The sequence below is a fragment of the Falco cherrug genome, chromosome 5 (assembly GCF_023634085.1).
Source record: "Falco cherrug isolate bFalChe1 chromosome 5, bFalChe1.pri, whole genome shotgun sequence".
NCBI lineage: Eukaryota > Metazoa > Chordata > Aves > Falconiformes > Falconidae > Falco > Falco cherrug.
Window position 1 is genome coordinate 69,752,864 of NC_073701.1, and position 19,381 is coordinate 69,772,244.

At 48.5% G+C, this 19,381-nt stretch overlaps 2 protein-coding genes across 3 annotated transcripts in view; one reads left to right on the forward strand and one right to left on the reverse strand.

The window, feature by feature from the left end:
* Positions 1-4,033: 4,033 nt before the first annotated feature.
* TMEM243 (transmembrane protein 243) lies at positions 4,034-13,282 on the forward strand. The gene is made up of 4 exons (XM_055711017.1): positions 4,034-4,203; positions 10,522-10,572; positions 11,446-11,550; positions 12,782-13,282. Exons 1-4 carry the CDS (start codon positions 4,126-4,128, stop codon positions 12,902-12,904), a joined length of 357 nt encoding a protein of 118 aa, XP_055566992.1. The 5' UTR covers positions 4,034-4,125; the 3' UTR covers positions 12,905-13,282.
* A 2-nt stretch (positions 13,283-13,284) lies between these two features.
* The window catches only part of DMTF1 (cyclin D binding myb like transcription factor 1), a 30,648-nt gene continuing 24,551 nt past the window's right edge, over positions 13,285-19,381 (reverse strand). For both annotated transcript variants that reach the window (XM_055711016.1, XM_014280031.3), the window contains 3 exons: positions 18,405-18,788; positions 15,464-15,611; positions 13,285-14,656 (listed from right to left, as the gene is read on the reverse strand). In XM_055711016.1, the coding sequence (XP_055566991.1) occupies positions 14,547-14,656; positions 15,464-15,611; positions 18,405-18,788 (642 nt within the window). In that variant the 3' untranslated portion in view covers positions 13,285-14,546. The remainder of the gene's footprint in view (positions 14,657-15,463; positions 15,612-18,404; positions 18,789-19,381) is intronic.

The window sequence follows — 19,381 nt, forward strand, 5'->3', positions numbered from 1 at the left end:
TTTTCTGCTCCCCACAACTCTGCCTGAAAGGTTGTCGTAGAGCTGCTCTCCTTCAGCTGACTGGAATCCCACAGCCTGAACACGATACCGCAGGAGCATCCTTCATAGCCACTTGCTCTTGTGCCAACATAATCCATTAACTTAAACATTCTACCTCACCCACTGGCATTTACTCCTCCCCACGCTGTGTATAAAACCCGCGGTATCCTTTCTTGGCCTCCCTTTTGCAGGGCTAACCAAGCCAAGTTTTTCAGCCTTCCCTTGGAAGACAGGTCCTTGTGCAGCTCATCCCACCACTGAGCTCCTCCCATGCCCATGTTGGAACAAAACAGTCTCTCCTGAGCTTCGGCGGCCAAAACAACAAACACACTCCGGGTGGGATCTTACTTGTACCATGGCAGAAGTTACTCCTTTTTCCTGTAGAAATTCCTTGCCCGTGTTCACATCAGCCTCCACCGCTGCTATACTGCGTTGGTTCATGGATATCAAACGACCGACACTAAAAGCTTTCTCCTCCTATTCCATTTCTGATGGAGGAAATGCCAGCTCAGGTTGGAAATTCCTGCTTGCCCCTAAGCAATCCATGAGTCTTGATACATCTGCACCCCTCTTCCTGCTCTTACTCCTGTATAATCCCCAATTAATGATCTCTCAGAGAAACTTTTCAATCTTAGCTTGTTTCTTCCCTTCCCTGAGGACAACTTCTCCAGTGAGTTATTCATTCCAGCCTCTGAAGGAACTCAGCAGCATTGTGCATGGACAGGGAGAAGGAAGCTTGGGGATGGGACCACGTGCACGAGCAGCGGTCTCGCTGAGATGCTTGCTGCTGGGGAGCATCATCTCTCAGATGGAGCAGACTGGCTCCCACGGGATGTTTCTCAGCTAATGATCCAAGTGTGTCTCCTGTTGAGAAAGATGACCGAGCTCTGTGAGACACGCTCTGCCCTGAGCAACTGTTGTCATCTACTGGAAGGCCATGCAAATATAGCAAACGATGTGTATCACAAAAACAGACACTTGGCCGAGTCAGCTGCTAAATCCACTACATTACGGGTCGGGTCTGTTACGTGAGTGGCTCAGGTTCTCCCTCATCAAATTAGAGCTGCTGCCTTCCAGCTGAACGTGTCACCCTGAGACACATTTTGATGCACAAGCAAGTGGTCCAGGTGGGAGGGTGCAGACTGGTGAAGTGGAGAAGACCTATAGCATTTAAAAATGAGATACTACAGCAAAGTGTGGGCTGAGTAACCCTCCTGTTCTGATCTCAGCTTGGACACCTGAGCGCTTGTCCCCTTCAAGGTGTGTTTGGCTTGTCCCAGGGCCACAGGACAATCCCCAGGAGCCACAGCTGTCCCACACCACTGCTGAGGCCCAGCTGTGATTTCAGTGCTGCCCTGGCACCAGCTCACTGGGGCTGTGACCCACCTCTGAAGACCACAGGTTGCTGGAGGTCAGGCTAAAGGCTATTACCTATTGACATTTGATAACAGAAAATATTGTTCTAGGTATCTAAGGATGAAGTCTGGTCTTCTTACTCCTGACCAGTCTAAGAGGTACCTTTCATACCAAAATCTTAGAGCTTCAAGTGTCGGAGATGCTGATGAGGAGGCGTAAGGAAGGAAGCAATAGAAAGGGTTTTGGTCAGTTTATATCCTGAAGAGGTTGCGATAAGCACAACCTCCCCACCTTGGCAGAAATGGGAGTCTTGAAATCAACTACACCAGTGAATCCCCTGGTGAAATAACAGCTAAACAGTTATTTGTCTTACAAAGCCCAGCCACCATAGACTATTCTGAATGCCACTGGTTGACATCTTCATCTCATCTATTAACTACTTATTGTGCCATTGTTTGACATCTTTGTCTCATCTATTAACTATTTATTGACAATATTTACATTCAAGTAGCAGTTTGTGTTTTTCATCAATTTTTGCTCGTTTTCCATTTGTTTTTAACTATTGGTAATTACTCTGATAGATGTGGGAAGAAGGTTATGTCCATTTGTCCCACTGAGCCGTAACTCCAAGCATAACCTGTAGTACTCCAAGCAGCAAGGGGACTCCCGCAGTCGCTCCCCTCCAGCACCCCAGTGCTCCCCTGTCCCAGTCAGACCCCAGGCAAACCTCAGTATTGAATCTGGGCAAAGCCAGAGCCTGCTCAGGAATGTAAGTGCTGAAAAACGAGCGTAAAACCAACCATCAGGTTTCGGGAGGTTAAGAGCACTTGTGTGTCAGGAAGCCACATCCTTCACCCCATGGGATTTTTTTTTTCCAAGTGGCTTGAGGTGACATGGCTTTTCGCTGAGTCCTGGAGACCCTTCTTCCCCAAGCAGTGAGCGTGGGAACAAATGCTGGAGGGTTACAGGAGGGCTTTCCAACTTTCCACCCAGCACTTCAGCTCAGGATGAAGTCAAGCTTGTCGAAAGCTTGATAATTTTCCAGGCTTGCTTGAGTTTAAGACCTTCCACCTTTGAAGTTGCAGTGCTTTGGTCTCCAAGCGCGTTGCCCACAGGAGGCTGGGTGGAGTTGGACTGCACTCGCAGCCCTGTGTACACAGCACGCCCCCCTGCTCAGGCAGCCCGGGCGCCCCTTTTCACCTAAAATGTCTGAAACGTTTCGCAAGAAAAGCAACAGGTTTCGCAGGACTCTTGTTCAAGAGCTGGGGAGCTCCTGCGGGCCGTGAGCAGGGGCCCGAGGGGGGATCTGGGATGATGGGGGTGGGGGGACAGGACAGCTGCACAGACAATATTTGCAGCTGATTTCTTTCTCTCTGGTCTTTTTACCCACCAATCTGTTTTTTAAATCTTCTGTCCAGCAAGAAGGAAATGCCCATGTTATTTCTGCTGAATTCCACTGATGTTTAGTGGAATTTGTCATCCACAGCAAGAAGCCTCCTGGAAGTGCTAGAGAGGTGTGTGGTGGGGGAGAAGAGGGGTGGGGGTAAATGCCAGGGCCAATTTAAACAAAAAATCAACAATCTGTCCCGGGAGCCATGGCATCTTAATTGCTAATACATCTTAATGGGTTTCTTCTCATCTGAAAATACACTTGGAGAAATGTTGTAGCCATGATGGTCTGGGGATATTCAAGAGGGGAGATACTTTGCATGACCAAATGATGTAGTTAGAAAAAAATAACAATAAAACCCCCCCCCACAAAAAATATAAAAAATAAAATTACACCCCCCACCCTGGCTTTCTCACACACAAACCTGTCTTCAGCTCTGAAGCACCAGCAGCAGCCGTCAGTCCAAGCCGAGGCAGCGCATGGGGTTTCGCCTGGTGAACCTGAGCGAAAACTCTGGCTCATGTACAGAGCGCAAATATTTCCCTGCCACCAATCCCAGCTGCAGGAATGATCACTGCCTTTGGCAGGGTTTGTGCAGGCAACGTGTGCAGGTGGCCTGGATCACTGCGTAAGTTCATTTTTCAGCTCTGCCAGTATCAGATGTTTAAAAATAAAAATAAAATGAGATAAAATGAAATAAAATGAAATAAAATTTTAGGAGAAAATGAGATGAAATGAGAGAAAATGAGATAAAATAAAATAAAAATAAAATGAACAAAAAATTATAAAATGATACAAGAATATATATATAAAAATAAAATGGACTAAAATAAAATTTAAACAATAATAAAAAATCTTAATTTCTCCAAATCACAATATCGTAATCGATAATGAGATTTACTTAAATAACGCAACTTTGTTGAATAATAAAGGCAACGAGTAACAGGCCGGTGGCCTTACCCCCCCACCCGGGCCAGAGCCGCGGCGGCCCCGCGGAGCCGCGCCCGCGCAATGCCGGGCACAGCGATGCTCATTTGCGCCTGCAGATACGCGCAGCCTGCGCGTACACCCGCGCACATCCCCATCCCCCCCACCCCCGCAGGTGTCAGGCCGCGAGGGGCCCCGCCGCAGCCGCCCCATCCCCATCCCCACCCCCATCCCTATCCCACCCCCATCCCTATCCCATCCCTATCCCATCCCCATCCCTATCCCACCCCCTCCCCTCCCCATCCCGCGGCGGGGGCGGGGCTGGGCGCGGGGGCGGGGCGCGGAGCGGCGCGGGGCGGCGCGGGGGGGCGCGGAGCGGCGCAGAGGCGCAGCATGAGGGCGCGCCCCCCGCCATGGAGGGCTTCGCCGCCCGCGGCTACGGCACCGGCGGGCCCGACAACCGGCCGCTCTTCGGGGAGACCTCGGCCAGGGTAAGGGGGGGAGGGGAGGGAAAAACACCCCGAAACCGTCCCGGGCACCCCCATCCCCCCGCTCCCAGCAGCCCCCCCACCCCAGCAAGGGAAATGCAGCAGCAGCGCGCCCCCCCCTCCCCCCGTAACGCCCTCCCTCCCCAGTTGCCCCCCCCCCCCCCCCCCCCCCCCCCGATAACGGCCGCTCGCTCCCGGGCTCCGCAAACGCGAAGAGCAGCGCAGCGAGCCGGGCCAGCCGGCCCCTGAGCCGGGAGCCTGCCCAGAGCCGGCAAACAAATAAAAAACCAACATAAAACAAGAAATAATATCTCAGCCCCACCCCCCGCATCAAAAATCAGTAAAGCGACAACAAAGCTGCACCCCCATGGAAAAACATAAAAGGAGACCCCCAAATTCCAAAAGAAAGAAACCCTTTGGATTGGTAGAATTAAAAAAATGGTAATAAAAAAAGAAATAAACCCAAACCAAACTGCTTCTGATCGGTGCCCCCCGAGCAAAACCAATCTGTTAAAAATGTCCGGAACAACCAACCCCCCCCCTCAAATTTAAAAAAACAAACCCAACCGTCCGCAAAACAATCCCCCAAGGCAAGAGCTCCTCCTGAAATAAAAAAGAAACTCCCCAAACGCCCCCGATAAAGAAAAAAACTTCCAGATAATCCCCTCCCAACGCCCCCCGAGCCCTGCTGGGGAGCAGGGGCTCGGGGCGCAGGAGCCCCGGGGCTGGGGGACCCCCAGGCTGTGTGCCTCATTGGGGTGCGTGTGGCCCTGCAGCCCCCCAGACCAGGGCTTAGGGCTGCAGCCCCCTGAGCTACAGCTCACCCAATTTGGGGGGGTCCTTGCTTTGCTGGGGATGGGGGGCTGGTTTCGGTCCCCCCCTGGTTGTCGTTACTCGGTTTTTTCAGCGGCGCTGGCTGACGTGCGGCAGTGCCGACTCCTCAGGTGCCGATCCCCGTAAGCCGCTCAGCCGGGCAGCGTTCGGCTGCCTGCTTGGGGGGGCTGCGCTGCTTCGGGGGGGGCCCGGGGTGCTGCCCGGCACCCAGATCCAATGGGAATCGCGGTACCCGGCGGGTGTGCACGCCCCGCTGCCTGTGGGGTGCCAGCGGGTCGTGGCTTGGGGTTTGTCCCCTGGTAGGAGAGGTCACCCGTCGCTGCGTGTGTCCGTGGAGGGGTGCAGGCTGAAACTGGAAATGCTGCTAAAATGATAACTTTTCATAAAAATATAAATAAAATTATACCAGCCAAATTTGTGGGGGGCGGGGAACCAGGATGATGTGGGGTAGAAGGAGGACAGGCAGGACCTCTGGGAGGATGGAGTGAGGGGGGACGGGTGCCAGCCCTGATGGAGAGCGCTGGAGGTGAGGGGACCTTTGCCAGAGCACACATGGGGTCACGTGGGCTGGTCCTTGGTCGGGGGAAGCTTTTGGGAAGCTTCTGGGGATGGGGACTTCTGGGGACTGGGATGTGCTATTGAAGCCAGGCAGCGGTCCTGGCAGGCAAACCTCAAACTTTCCAGCCTAGGTCAAGCCTTTGATCCCTGACCCCCATCTTTTTCCAGCTGTGGCTCTGCTCTCAAAGAGGAGCAGTAAATAATAAACATGGGATGCTAATTCCAGTTTCTGGGCTCAAACAGGGATCCAGTGCCCTGCACAGCACCCCTGCCCATCTTCTGGGGCTGTTTTTGGCACCAGTCGCGTGGGACCAGCACTGGCCGATGGCCTCTCTCTGCTGTACCTGTGCCTGAGGACACGGGACCGCCGTGCTGGTTCGCTGGGGTTGCCTAGAGACAGATGCTGCTGAGGTCCGGAGCTGTTGTGTCTCTGAAATGAAGCTAAACTTTGCCTTAAGATGGGAGCAGGTCTGCTGGGAGAAGCGTATCTGCCCTGTCCTGGCTCTGCTTATGTGTCTCTGCAAGTGATGGCTGGTGCGCTGGCAAACCTGAGCCCCCTGCTTGGGCAGGGCACGAGGCCATGGGGAGGGGCAGGGGCAGTGCTGTGCCCCGGGAAGCCCTGCACCCACATCAGAGGTCTTGCACCCCTGCCAGCAGTTGGAGATGGATGTAGAAATGGGGGTGCCCTCTTCTTATGCTTTCCCAGTCTCCAACCTGGTGGCTTTGGGGCTAAAGTTGCTCCATGGGGACGAGGGAGCTGGGCAGCAGCATTGGCCTCCTTCCCCTTGCTGCGGTCCAGCTGCTCCGGCCAAGCCGAGTGGAGTGGAGGGGCAAGGTGGTACCACAGAAGTCACTGGTGAGACGAGGGAGCGTAGCAGCACGATGCTGATGAATGCCAGGTGCGCTGGATTCGGTGGGGATTCAGCACTGGGAGTGAGCGGGTACGAGATGATGAAAAGCAAAGGCACAAGTGAAGAGCAGACCGAGCATTACAGATGCAGGACTTCTCGGGGAAGAAGTTCAAAGTAGAAGCTGCTTGGGTTTCTCTGTCATGGGAGCATTTAAATATAAGCGGGTGGGTATTAATTGCTGTGGGTTGGAAGCAGAAAACAATAGGAAGAGACTGAGCAGGTCAGGGCGGGAGCGAGGAGCCTGCGACGGCACAAGAGCATGTCCCCCTGTCCTGCAGCGGGAGGGTGGCCAGCGTGGTCCTCAGCACAGCTTTTCTCACATATAGCGTGTGTTGTCTGCTCTTCCACATAGTTAATCTGGCACTAGATTAAGGTATCCCCTATTGCTGCAACAGGCTGCAATTGCTGCTGGCCATCTGGACTTGCTGATGTAAGGCATAAAAATGGCTTTTCCATCACGCCTGCAGAGATGCCACCATGTACCCACCCTCCAGGGAACCAGCCTGTTCCTTGGCCTGGCCAGGCCTCTGCCGGGAGCTTGTTCCCGGTGGGCTTAGCCTGCAAGCTGCTAACTTGAAGGTTGCAAGTGCTGAGCTGGACTGGGGTGAAGAGCAAAGCTGTCGCTCTGTCCAAGACTGTGCGGTGGGCACAGTGGTGTGGGTGCATCCTCAGTCCTGCCTCAGTTTCCCTGTTACTTAAAGTAATCCTGACCCAGGTCCTGAAGGATCCTGGATCACACCCTCCTGCTTCCTGATCTTGTCTCCCTTTCCCAGAGGCAGCTGGAGGGAGACCTCTGCACCACAGCAGCTCCCTGGGACAAGCCTGGTGCCTCCAGCCCCTGCAGCAACCCTCCCTGGAGTAGGAGGGCAGAAACTCTCCTGTTTTGAAATGCAGCTTGTACAGTGCTGAAACACAGAATTGATTGCCTCTGTGGCCAACAGCTGGCTATGTCTCTGCTGCCAGCTGGCTGAACAGGGATCCCCGTGAGTGCACTGCACACTGTTGGGCTGTATCAGAAGTCAGCGTCCGTGTGTGAGCACCCTGTGCCGGTGCAGGTGCCCTCCAGCAGCCTGCACGCTCGCTGTTTTGGTGCGCACGCTGCTTTTATTTATTTATTTATTTATTTATTTAATTTTCACTCTAGCAGCTATCGTAATACATAATGATGCATGGAGAAAAATCCTCCCTGAATCAGCTGTGCTGGTTGCAAGAGTTGGGTGACATGGTTTGTAGGACGCATGGCTTGTCACAGCCCGTTTCCGTGTGCCTGGTAGCCACGAGTGGCTGCCCGGGCTGGGCTGTGCACTCAAGACACTGTGCGGAGGTGAAAGGCTCTGTCATCCCCAATCCCTTTAGCCATCTTGGCCTCTTGTGTATTTTTAACCTTTTTGCTGTGCTAAGCTGCCTGGGGCTGAGGTGTCAGCGGGCACTGGGGAATACAGCCTCTTGCCACTCTGCCAAGCCTGGGATTTCAGGATCAGTGGCTTTAATCCCCAGATCCTGAAATACCTTCCTTTGCCAGTGGTGCACTGGAAGATTTTAGTGACCGTGGGTTTAAGCATGGGGAAGGGGATGCCCTGACCCGCAGGGACTGGCTGCCACGTGGCAAAGCCACTCCGCCGATGGCATCCGTACCTGATCCGGCTGTTGCCGCAATGTCCATTGCTCAGCAGCATGAGAGGAGAGGTCCCTGTGCCGGGTCCCACTGCTGAGGCTGACGCCCTCGTCTTCTCCTGGCAGACCAGTCTCTGTCCTGGCAAAACAGCTGAATTCTCTCAGTCTTAAAATTGCTAACTTCCAAGTCTCCAGTTAATGGGGAGAAACCTAACAATGGCTGAGTTTCTGGATGGTGTATTCTGTCCGTAGGTATGTGACCATGTGTCCGGCCCTCCAAGCCCCTCTGCAGAGAGGGGGCTGCGGCTGTGCGCTCCCCCCCAGGTTAGCTGTAAAGGGTGGCAACCGAGGGCTGCTCTGCAGCTGGCCCCTTGGCTTTCCCTCCCCTTCCTCCGCCGATCGAAACCCATCTCCCCATGGCACAAAGGGGGAAGGGATCCAGCTGCTCACCTCCTGCCACCCCTTTTGTCCGTGGGGAGCCGAGCCTGAACACAAACTTTGATCCCACTCCGTAAAATCTCCTTGGTGGGCTCCACCGGGTCTGCGGGGCAAGGGCAAAACTACCATCCTCTCCTGGCATCAGAGTTGCTTTTGGGGGTAAAGACCCCTCCGCATACCGTCCAGGTTAAAGTTAGCTTTGAGTTCTTTAATGAATTTGTTTTAGCTTAGGTGAAGGAGCCCAGCTGAGCTGTTGTGATATGTTCTTACGAGGCAGCATGGTTGCATTTCAACCTGTCGCTGCTGTTACTTGTCTGGAGATATTTCTCTTAGCTCATTTTTGGGGGTTGGTGGTGGGTACTTCATAGGTCGCTCCCAGAAGCTGCTGTTTATCGCTGACACCACATGTGGAAAGGCCAGTGAGGAGAAGGGGTTTGTGCCTGGCTGGCGAGGACCTTGTGCAGGGGATGTGGTGACAGTTGCCTATGGAGGTGCGTAATTCCCCTCTGCTGCAGCCACTGCCATGCCCCCACAGCTTGGGGTCTCTGAGCTATAGGAGCATAAATGGTCTGGTTTTACGTAGAGGAGCTGGCAACTAATTGAAGAGGTTTTAAAGAGTCTGCTTGCTGTGGCCCTTGCCCTTGGGGATGAGCACAACCAGGGCACAGCATCTGCCTGTTAGTGAACCACAAGCTCCACCGAGCCTTGGGTCAGGGCTGGTGGTCTTCTGCAAGAGTGTGCTTTGCCCTCCGCCACCACCTCTTTGCTCTCTGCTTTCTCCTCCTGCCCCACTGCTGCCATGAGTTATTTCTTCATGACCTGGAGCTTCTCTCTCTACAAATCATCTTCCAAAATGTAATGCTAGAAGGGAAGAAGGGTGTGAGACCAGGTGCAGGGAAACCTGGGTTGCCCTGCCTGCCAGCTGGGATGTCTTAGGCAAGATGCTTTTTCACTGCTTGATCTCTTTTCTCACCTTCCTTTAACTGTACCTATTTAATGACTCTCAGTATAATTAACTGAAGTTTTGCGTTTTTTCTCTCTGCACGTCTTTTCTGCTGTAGCTGTTGTGTTAGCGTTGTATTTGGTGAGCCAGCTGTCTGGGACGTTACACCTGTCTGTGTGCAACCCAACCCGACATCGGCAATAGGTGTTTGTACTCAGAGTAGCACCATGAAGAAAGGTAGGAGGCAGGTTTCCCAGCAGGGATGGGAATGTTCTCCTTCTGCATCGAGCCATTTCTTGCTCCAGCGAGTGTGTCAGTACGGGGTCCTGCCCAGGGTGCTCCTCTGAGCACCCAGTGTCACTGCCAGTCCCTGCCCTGATGACATCTGGGGTGGGACCGCGATGCTGACACCGAGGGATACCTCTTCCCAGGTGCAAAAAGGTTGTCTTTTCCCACTAAGTGTTTTGTACCTATGGGGAGCAGCAGAAAGAAGTCTCTGTGTGTGTGAAATCTGTCTCTCCAAGTAGGCACCCTCAGGTCTGCTGGTGTTAGGGGAGGAACATTTGGGGTGCAGGGAACGCTTCGCCTTCCTGCCAGCAGCCCACAAATTCCCACCGAAGACACTGTCAAGGTGTTTACTCTCAGGCACTGAGGCTAAAACAAGCCTCAACAACGTTTTCTGACAAGCTCTGTCTGTGCATTCTCACTTTTAAAATTTCTTTTAAAATTCATTTGGATAACTATAATTGATTCAGATGTAGCGAAGAAGCCGGTTGCAAGTGAGCAAACCTGCTGCACAAGGACTTGGCCAGTACAACCTCCCGGAGGTCCATGGAGTCAGAGGAAGGGAAACCCTCCTGCAGGACAGAGCTGACCAGGGGAGCCTTGATGGTGCTGCTGGGGATAACGTGGGTCCTGGCTGATGGGGTGCTCTCAACGTTGTTGGTTACCAGTCTGTTTTACGTGGGGGTTTGGGTGTTTTTTTGGCAAGGCGTGTGTGTAACTGTCTTCTTTTTTTTTCAGGACAGAGTCATCAATCTAGTTGTTGGCGGCTTAACATCCTTGCTGCTTGTAGTAAGTATCTCCCATCCCATCTCATGTTTCGTGCCTCCGTTAGGTGCTGGGGTGAACCCCCAGAGTTCCTCCCCAAAATGGGAGGCAAAACTTCACTGTAGTTTGGGGCCCAGGTAGTCACTTTGGGGTACCTCTGTCTTTTGAGACTCTGACAACAGGAGAAGGTGAATACCTTTTTTTAAGCCATGTTTTAAGATCTCGCTGCGCAATAAAAAGCCCCAAGTCCATGGGCAGACTGTACATCCCAGCTGAACATGAGGCTGGGTGTGGTGACAAAGTGCTTATGACCCAGGAGAACATGTTCGCTTCTCTTTATTTCCTTCTATTTATTACTTCCCTCTATTTATGGTTTATAGGAGTTTTTCCCAAGTGTGTCACTTTGTCTTCAGCTATGCTTTCCCCAAGCTTTGAAGACAAACACAACGCCATCGCGACTGGAGAGCAGCAGTTCTGCGGTCCGTGGTGGCAGCACTGTAGAAAGCCCAGGTGCAGGGAGGCAGAGGGGGAGCTGGGGTGGCAGCTGGTGGGAAGCCTGGCTGAAGGGATGCTCCGACACAGGCAGCATGCACGCCTGTGCCTGCTGGCTCTGTGGGGACTTGGAGGATGGTTCTAGCAACAAGCCAGAGTAGTGAAGCTTTCATGATTTGTTGTTTTTTCTTCCGCCTCTAAGTCTGCAGTTGGCGTCAAAGTGATTTTCCTCCAGAATTTTACATTTCCCTCAAGCTCGTCACAGGGTGGGAGTTAAAGAGCAGGGAGGGATGTGCAGAGCTGGATGCGAGCTGCGGTACGCCAGCTGTCAGGGCAAGCCTCTTCTCATGGAAGCTCTGATGGCAGGTGAGAGCAAAGACTTAATCTTTGTTTTCCTCCATACAGGTCACTCTAATCAGTGCGTTTGTCTTCCCGCAACTACCTCCAAAACCTGTGAATATATTTTTTGCTTTCTGCATCTCCTTGTGTTGCATTTCTGCTGGCATACTTGTAAGTACAGTGACATTTGCTGTGCAAGCTTTTGAGTATATGACTGAGGATGAAATCTGACTAAAATCAGCTCTATGTGGTGCTACCTTCTTTTTTGCATTCTCCTAGAAAAGCTTTTCTAAAGCCTCCATAAAACAAGTTGACAACAAAGGAGTGGTAACTAGTTTCATATTTGCTGCAGAGCAAGTGTGTGAACTGAGCCACCTTCTGCAGACCAGCTGTGATGCACGACTTGTCACCTCTGTGACAATGCCATCTGTAGCTGCCAGTGGAGACATAAAAAAGGAAACCTGGGAGCAGAGCAGTGAGATGGGAATTTGGAGATGGATTGTGCTACAGAAGACTAGGGGCGGAGTAAAACACTTGGAAGTGGTGGGGCCAGCCAGGCACCTGCAGAAGTCAGTGGCCTTTCAGGCACAGGGGGTGAGCTGCAGTGGCAGGAAGCTACAGCGGGTGGCATTTCCTCAGGGTTGTAGCAGAGGTTCCTCTACTCAGCAGATGCGGCATCCCCGGAGAGTTGGTCTCCAGCAGCAGCAAAGGGAACTGGCAGGTCAGAGTTCATGTAACGGTTTGTGTTGGAAGGGACCTTCAAAGATCATCTGGTCCAGCCCCCCTGCCATGGGCATCAGTGGCTCCTGCCTCTGCTGTAGCTTGTCATATTCCGAGAGCGTTCTCCTTCCAGCTGTGACCTGGAACGGTCACGGCCCCTGCCCCTTGCCACTGGGTAATCTGGTCAGTACCAGTTTGCCTGGTCAGTACCAGTTTGTGGTTCTACAGCTGGTAGCTGTGACTCCGCACAAGAAAGACTGTGTAGTGTGAAACCGGACATTTGTCCTCATCAACCAGGGTTTGATGGCTACAGCCAGTTCTGAGTGTTAAAAACCCCCACTGAACCCACCCACCCTCTTCAACAGAGCTGACAGGACAACCCATGTCTTTGCAGCTGATCTGGCACCCAAGCTTCACAAACCAACAGCCTTGTTTTGGGGAGAAACACCTTGCCAAATTTTTTGTTTGTGGGTTCCACCATAGCATGTTAAGAAAACAGGTGATATTTCTTAATTGTTAAGAAAATTATCCGAACTCTGCACCTAGTCCTCTCTAGTCAGATGAAGCTGGGTTGTTTTACAGAAAAAATAAAAAGGTCCAGAAGTTGCCATTTCAGTTACCACAGCGTCTCTTCTGAAGTACCTGGCATTTTAAAGTAATACAAACTCCTTCTCTCTTCTAGATCTACTGGTATCGACAAGGAGACCTGGAACCTAAATTCAGGAACCTAATTTACTATATATTATTTTCTATTGTCATGTTATGTATATGTGCCAACCTGTACTTCCATGAAGTGGGTAAATGATGGACATGGGGAATACACAGCAGTGATGCTACTGTGTCAGACTGCTTTCAGCTCAACTCTCAGCTCTACTTGAGACATCTGAGGACAGTCAGACTGAGAGGAATGAAGTGGGTTGTGCAAGGATAAATCAGTACATGATTTTCATGTAAATGTATATGTAATGTCCCTCTTGTTGGGGAGAATTATTGCCGTAAGACGTGACATTCTGCTTTTTTTTGAAGAGCTACTGTTGCACTTAAACATTCCAGTTGTACTGATGTTTCAGAATGGCACAAGCTTTTTCATTTTGGAAAAAAATGCATTTTTTTACTACTGTACAAATAAACTGCAGCATTGCAAGGATCGGTAGCAGTATAAATAAATGGCATCTTACAGTTCCGTAAGACAAATACTCTTTATTTCCTTTAAACTGAATATACAATTATTTCTGTTCCCTAGGCAACCATTTGAAACTACAACTTATTTTTCACATTAACAAAACCACAGACTGAAAAAGACCAACTCTTGATTATGAAGAGCTAATTACAGAAATAAATAAAATAATTTATACATGAGTCTTTAGTTTCTATAGCTTTTTCTCTCTATCCCTAGCTAACAGGCTGCTGCTCAGCCTAGTGTCCTGTTTCAAACCCTTGTGTAGAAATAAATTGCCTTCCTTTGCCTCAGGGCCCTATGCCCAAATTCTCACAGAGCTACTTCTCCAAGGCTTTGCCACCTCCACGCCACCCCCCACCTACTAACCTGCTGCATAAATCACCTCTGGAGAGGTGGCTGGTAGTGTCATGTAAACAATGAGAGAGAGACAAATGTTCCAGCCTACTCACAACAATCTTCAAAGAAGTTACAAGCTTGCGGGGGGAGGAGGCTGGTGGGTCCCAGTAGCTTCCCTTTCTTATAGCCCTTTCCCTTTTTATTCAGCTTGCTGTAGTGAAGAAGGAAAAGAAACGAGTAAAAAAACCCCAGATTTCCCACAAGTGATCTTTCTGAGCTCTGTCCGTTGCCAGCAACGGGCTCCTCAGGAACAAGCAGACCCAGGCAAGTCCCATAAGCATCTGTGTCTTCTTCCTATGCTGCAGTTGTACTAACAAGCCAGATGAGATGGGAATACAGACCATTTCTTCATGATGCTGCCCACGCTCCCTGAAGTCTTTGATGGAATACATTCCGTCCTGAAATGTAACAGTCTCTTACTCCATGTATTACAAGAGTCAGTAAGTGCAGAAATCTTCACCCATTCTTCATGGAACATGTGCAAACTAATTCTTGCTGCAGCACTAAAAGGCTACAGTCCACAACCCTTGACTTCTGTCCAGTTTTCCAGATGTGCAGTTCAGCACACCAGTAACAAGTCAGGTCAGAACTGACCACGTGGATCCTAGCAGTGAGCACTGCAATGGAGGTTCTTTAAAACACCGAAACACCCTGGCTGAGACGCAGTACATCAGGCTTCGCTGGCTGCTCGGTAACCCTTTATAAATGAGGTAAATAGCCTGAGCAGAGAAAGTGCACTGTAGTAATTTCAAACTGGAAGTTTCTGCTTAAAGATACAGACTGACTGCTTTCTTTGGAAATGTGGCACAGGGTTGTAACTAATTTCACAATGCAAACATGGTCAATAGAAAATGGACACGATTACTGCTTCTCAGTGACAGCTCACTAAATCTTCAACATCCTTTGAATCTTCCAATTCAGGACTGCCCAGCGACGAGCCGATAATGTGTGACCCGTCTCCATGATGCTGTAGGATAGGATCTGTCAAGAGGCATAGTACATTATAGCTATTATTTACTGTGTCATTATAACAAGATATAAAATACACAGAAGACAGAAAATGCAGCCTGAAATTTTAACCGATTTTAAGCAATATTGCTCAAACTAGGCAGCTCTCAATTTCTAGTTTCAAGGTAAGCTACAACTAATATGGATTCAACCAGTGTAACTCACGTTTGGATTCATCAGGTACTACTGTACCAGGCCTAGCACTGACCCTTTGATGGCTCTGTGAGGAGATCCTTCCTCTGGAAAGCAGTATTTGTTAGGTGCAGCAGTGGGAGAATGTATCTGCGCTGCTTCCAAGTCTGAGGTGACTTGGCATGGGGAAGCATGGCACTAGCTAGCAAGCCCTTCCAGGTGAGTGCTGTGCAAACACAGCCCTGAGCAGCCCAGCCCCTCACCCTGAGAGGCCTTAAGTGCATTTCTGATGGCTCTGGTCTTCTCTCAAAGAAAGACATTTCATTCAAGTACCAGGGATGAAGAAATGCACACTAAAGGAGGAGTTACTTATTAGCCTACGCATAATAATTCAAGGCTCAAGGGTGATGGAAACAGCTCAGCAAGTGATGAAGCAGCTGCTGTTCTAATGCTTTTCCCACAAAGTTAAGTGGGACTTTCTTCTGCTGATACCAGCTGGGTAACCAACCTGCTTTTGCATAACGATGACATGGAAAATTACTTAAGAGAATGCAAAGATCTATAAAGTGGTGTTTACAGGAATCCTAAGTGCCACACTGCTTTAATGATCCTGGCTCCAGCATCAACCGTATGAAGGGACTGTCACACCTGTTAGAGTTGTCAGGGGCAAGACTGATTCGCTGTCTATATCATCTGTTGACTGGATAAAACCATGGGAGGAAGGAACAATAAGCACAGTCTCATCATCTATTGTAGGCTGGTCAACTTGTTCTTCTATTGTTGGAGAACCCAGCTCCTGCACAACACAGAAGGAATAGGACATGAGAGTATACTCTTGGTAGCATAAACAGCAAAACCTGCTTGACTCAGCAGTTTTTAATTCAATTTTATCTCATTAAATTGAAATGTCAGCATCAGAGCTAGTTTACTCCAGCATTTATAGGGCATGTTTCATCCTAGTGCAGGTATCTAAAACCAAGATGAGAAGAATTCTACCCTGTGAGCAGTATGAGAGCAGGAGGAGAAGAAAGGAGAGGCTGCACGGTGGTGATAAAATGTTGGTGATGATGAGAACATTTTATCACTTTTAAGTCAACTGTTTTGTCTATAAAGAGGAGTAATTAAGCTTTTCCACTACTTGCTGTCTAGATGTTCTGAGAAATTGAAGCAATACCTTTATAGTACTAACCAGCTCCACAAATGCAACAGCTTTAGCTGAACTTAATAGTTTCACAGCTTCTGTGTCAAGTTTTAACTACTGAACAGAGAGCTCAAAAGACCTATTTTAACTTCTGTGCCTTGCTTGCCCTTGTCACTTGCTGACCGTAAACTGGATCCAAATTTTGTATATGACCCTCATTGTATCAAAAAATTGGAAACACACTGATTCTTTCCAGGTACAAGTTATCAATATCCCTGCTCTCTTCCAGTCCTGTAATAACTGCTGCTGCTGCCTCTTCCCTGGCTTTTGTAGTACTGGAATGGCAGTAATACGTCCGGTTTAGTGTCACAGCACACTCCGGTGGACTCCTGGTTCTGCAAACACAGTGAAAAGACATCTACATAGTACTGCCAGAAGAAGCAGAAATACTTGCATTCCAGTTTTTGCATGTGATGTGTAAGGTTTGTTCAAGCTTCAGGAATCACTGATGCAGAATGCTAGCAAATGTTGCTAGCAGAAGGCACCTGGATTTATCACGGTTTTTGAAGGGAGCATGAAATGTGTGGGAGAGGTTACAGCCCTCTTTGTTCAAGCAAATCCTGAAGTTCCTTCATCTAGTTTTTTTTACGAAAACTTGTTTCCCTACATAGTTTCACAATGTTTTTGCAAAGGCAACTGCCTTAAAACCCCTTCCCTGGTGTTGCTGAAAAGGAGTTGACTACCTGTGCTGCAGCTCTGAATTAAGACTTGGTCCAAATGTGTACCCATCCATGCAAAGCACAGTATGCTTGACCTGCAAAAGCAGCTTTCCGCAGAGAGCACAGCTGAAACTGCCCACGATAAGCAGTATGTTGCAAGGCTTGAAACTAGGAAGGGGAGGTGTGAAAAATTAAAGCAGCCATTGTAGCAAATGGGCACCTTTCCCAGTCAGAAATAATAAAACCCTGCAGCATGACTGCCTGCTTCCCAGTACCCACACCCACAGTGACAATACAATACTGGCAAGTGCATCAAAATAACACAGACTTAAAGAAAGCAAAATTTAAGCATGTCTTTCTAGAGTAACTTTTCACTTAGAATCACTCACAGTTTACTATTTCCTAGAATTTAAATACACGTATGAAACTTGAGTCTGACTAGAAGTGTAAGGCAAATTAGAACTACAAAATCAGTTTCATTTTCTGAATAGAAAAAAAAGTTTAGTTCCTCTTTATATCCTGCTAGCCATAAGTGATTTCTACGAAGTTTAATTAGGAACTAGGTTTATAGTGAAAGTTTACTAATTCTACCTTGAAAAGCTGAAATTTTAAACTGAGTAGAAAGCTGATGAGATGTCTGAACTGGTGAGAATCCTATCACAACTATGTCAACCATGAGACAACAGAGAGGAAAACGGAAGCGTAATCCCCAGCTTTGGATGTATTCAGTATTCAAACACTTCTGTAGTAGCAGACTGTTGAGACGTACAAAGATCCCCTTTGTGAAAGCATAATGGATACGCAGTGTCTGTTATGATCTTTTTCAAAGACAAAGCCTAACAACAATGGATTTTCAAGACTGATAAAGCAGAATTACAGTAGAGCACAGGGTTTCAGAGAACAGGATGGTATATTTGAATCTAACTCATCTCTTCCCACAGCCTAACCTAATCAAGCTTCTAAGGAAAGAGGTATTTTCTACCCACTGAAGACAGTTACCTTCTTTTTAGCATCTGTTTTCCTTGACTTACTCATTATCATAGCTCCAGCAACTGAACGATGGAAGAATTGAGTATAAACAATCCAAATGCCTGAAATCATTTGGATAAACTCACTTCTGCATCGAAAGTGTTGTAGCTGAGTAAAACTGAGGCCAGAAATAGCTTAAATGCTTCAAATTCCAATTTTACAGATACTTAACTGTAAGTATGTTTAATAGAAGTCCTCAAAAATGGAAACTGTGATGCACCTCAAAGCATGTTGTTAGATTCATAGAGCAAAACCTAAATAGTCTACTGCACCTCCCTTGCTCAGCAGTCATCTACCTGTAAAGTATGCAGGGTTGGACAATTGACAGTCTATCTTAAAGTAAGAGCATCAAATAGTAATCAGATGAAGGGAACTCAGTGGTTCAGTGCCACTAATATTCCCGCTTTCCATAGTCATCATGCAAAAGTACCCTGAGTAGTGAAGCAACTCCATAGTGAGGTATTCAGCGCTCCAGCTGAAGTAAAATATAAGCTTAGTACCAAATTAAACGCTACACTTTCACACCTGTAACATATTAATGAAACTCAAGGATAGAGGATCTGAACAAAACCTGAACTACAATATATGTCAAATCACTGACATATTTCATATGAATACCTTCACATAAAAGTCAACAATGCAATGAAATTATTCTCCATGCAGAAATGGGGAATATATCGACTATCATGCACTCCCTTACCTCAGTAACGTAAGTGCTGGGTAAATCAGAGTGAGAATCCTCCTCCTGTTTCAGGCTGGCATCTGAAATCTCCTCCACAGTTCTTACTATAATTCCATCCATCAGTTCACTGCTATTGCTGCTGAATTTGGAGGCATCATCTTCATTGTAGGCTGACTGTTCTTCATCACTCAACTTGGACTGATGGATATCATCTGGGAAAGTATTTGTTTCTAGGGTATTGGCAGGATCTGTCAGGTCAGCCGACTGAATGTCTGAATCAACAGTAAGTTCTGCCTGAGTGACAGACGAGGAGATATCTTCAGCAGCAACAGTGCGGATTATGACACTTGGTGTGTGGCACTGCACTGTGACATTGTCACTTGTATTTAACAAATGCTCTGGCTGTAAGCAGTATTTGCAAAAAGAGACACAAACAAAAACCAAAAAATGTCAGAGACTTCTGTATTCTCAAAGTATCTTCAAGTCTTCTGTATTCTCATAGACAAAGTATCTTCAAATCTTTCAGCAAATAAAAGCAAAAGGATTCAAAGAACTCATTACTGTGTGTAATTTAGAGTTTTATATATATAGTATGTCAGCCCAGATCATCTGTCAACCTTTCCTGGCCTTAAACAATGAATTTGTACACTGAATTTGGTGTCAACTGTTCTTTGAGTCACAAATACAGTAAATACTTAAAGTGAAAGAGGCAACTGTTCATGTGAGGGTCACTGTAGATTCAAAAGATCAGTTTTTCCCCCTGAGTTTTGCATCACTTTTGTTATTCAATCCCCAGTCTGTTTCCTCTTCCCTCCCTCTAATAAAAAGTATACTGTCACTACTATACAAATTTTGTGAACACCAATATTCATTTGTCAGTCACTGAAAACATCAGGAAACTGCAGTATTTGTCGTGCTGCGGAACATGCCACTAGATGGAGACAGCATGCTCAGCCACAGCGAGAACTAAGTTGCTTACTAAGCTGAGTTTTGAA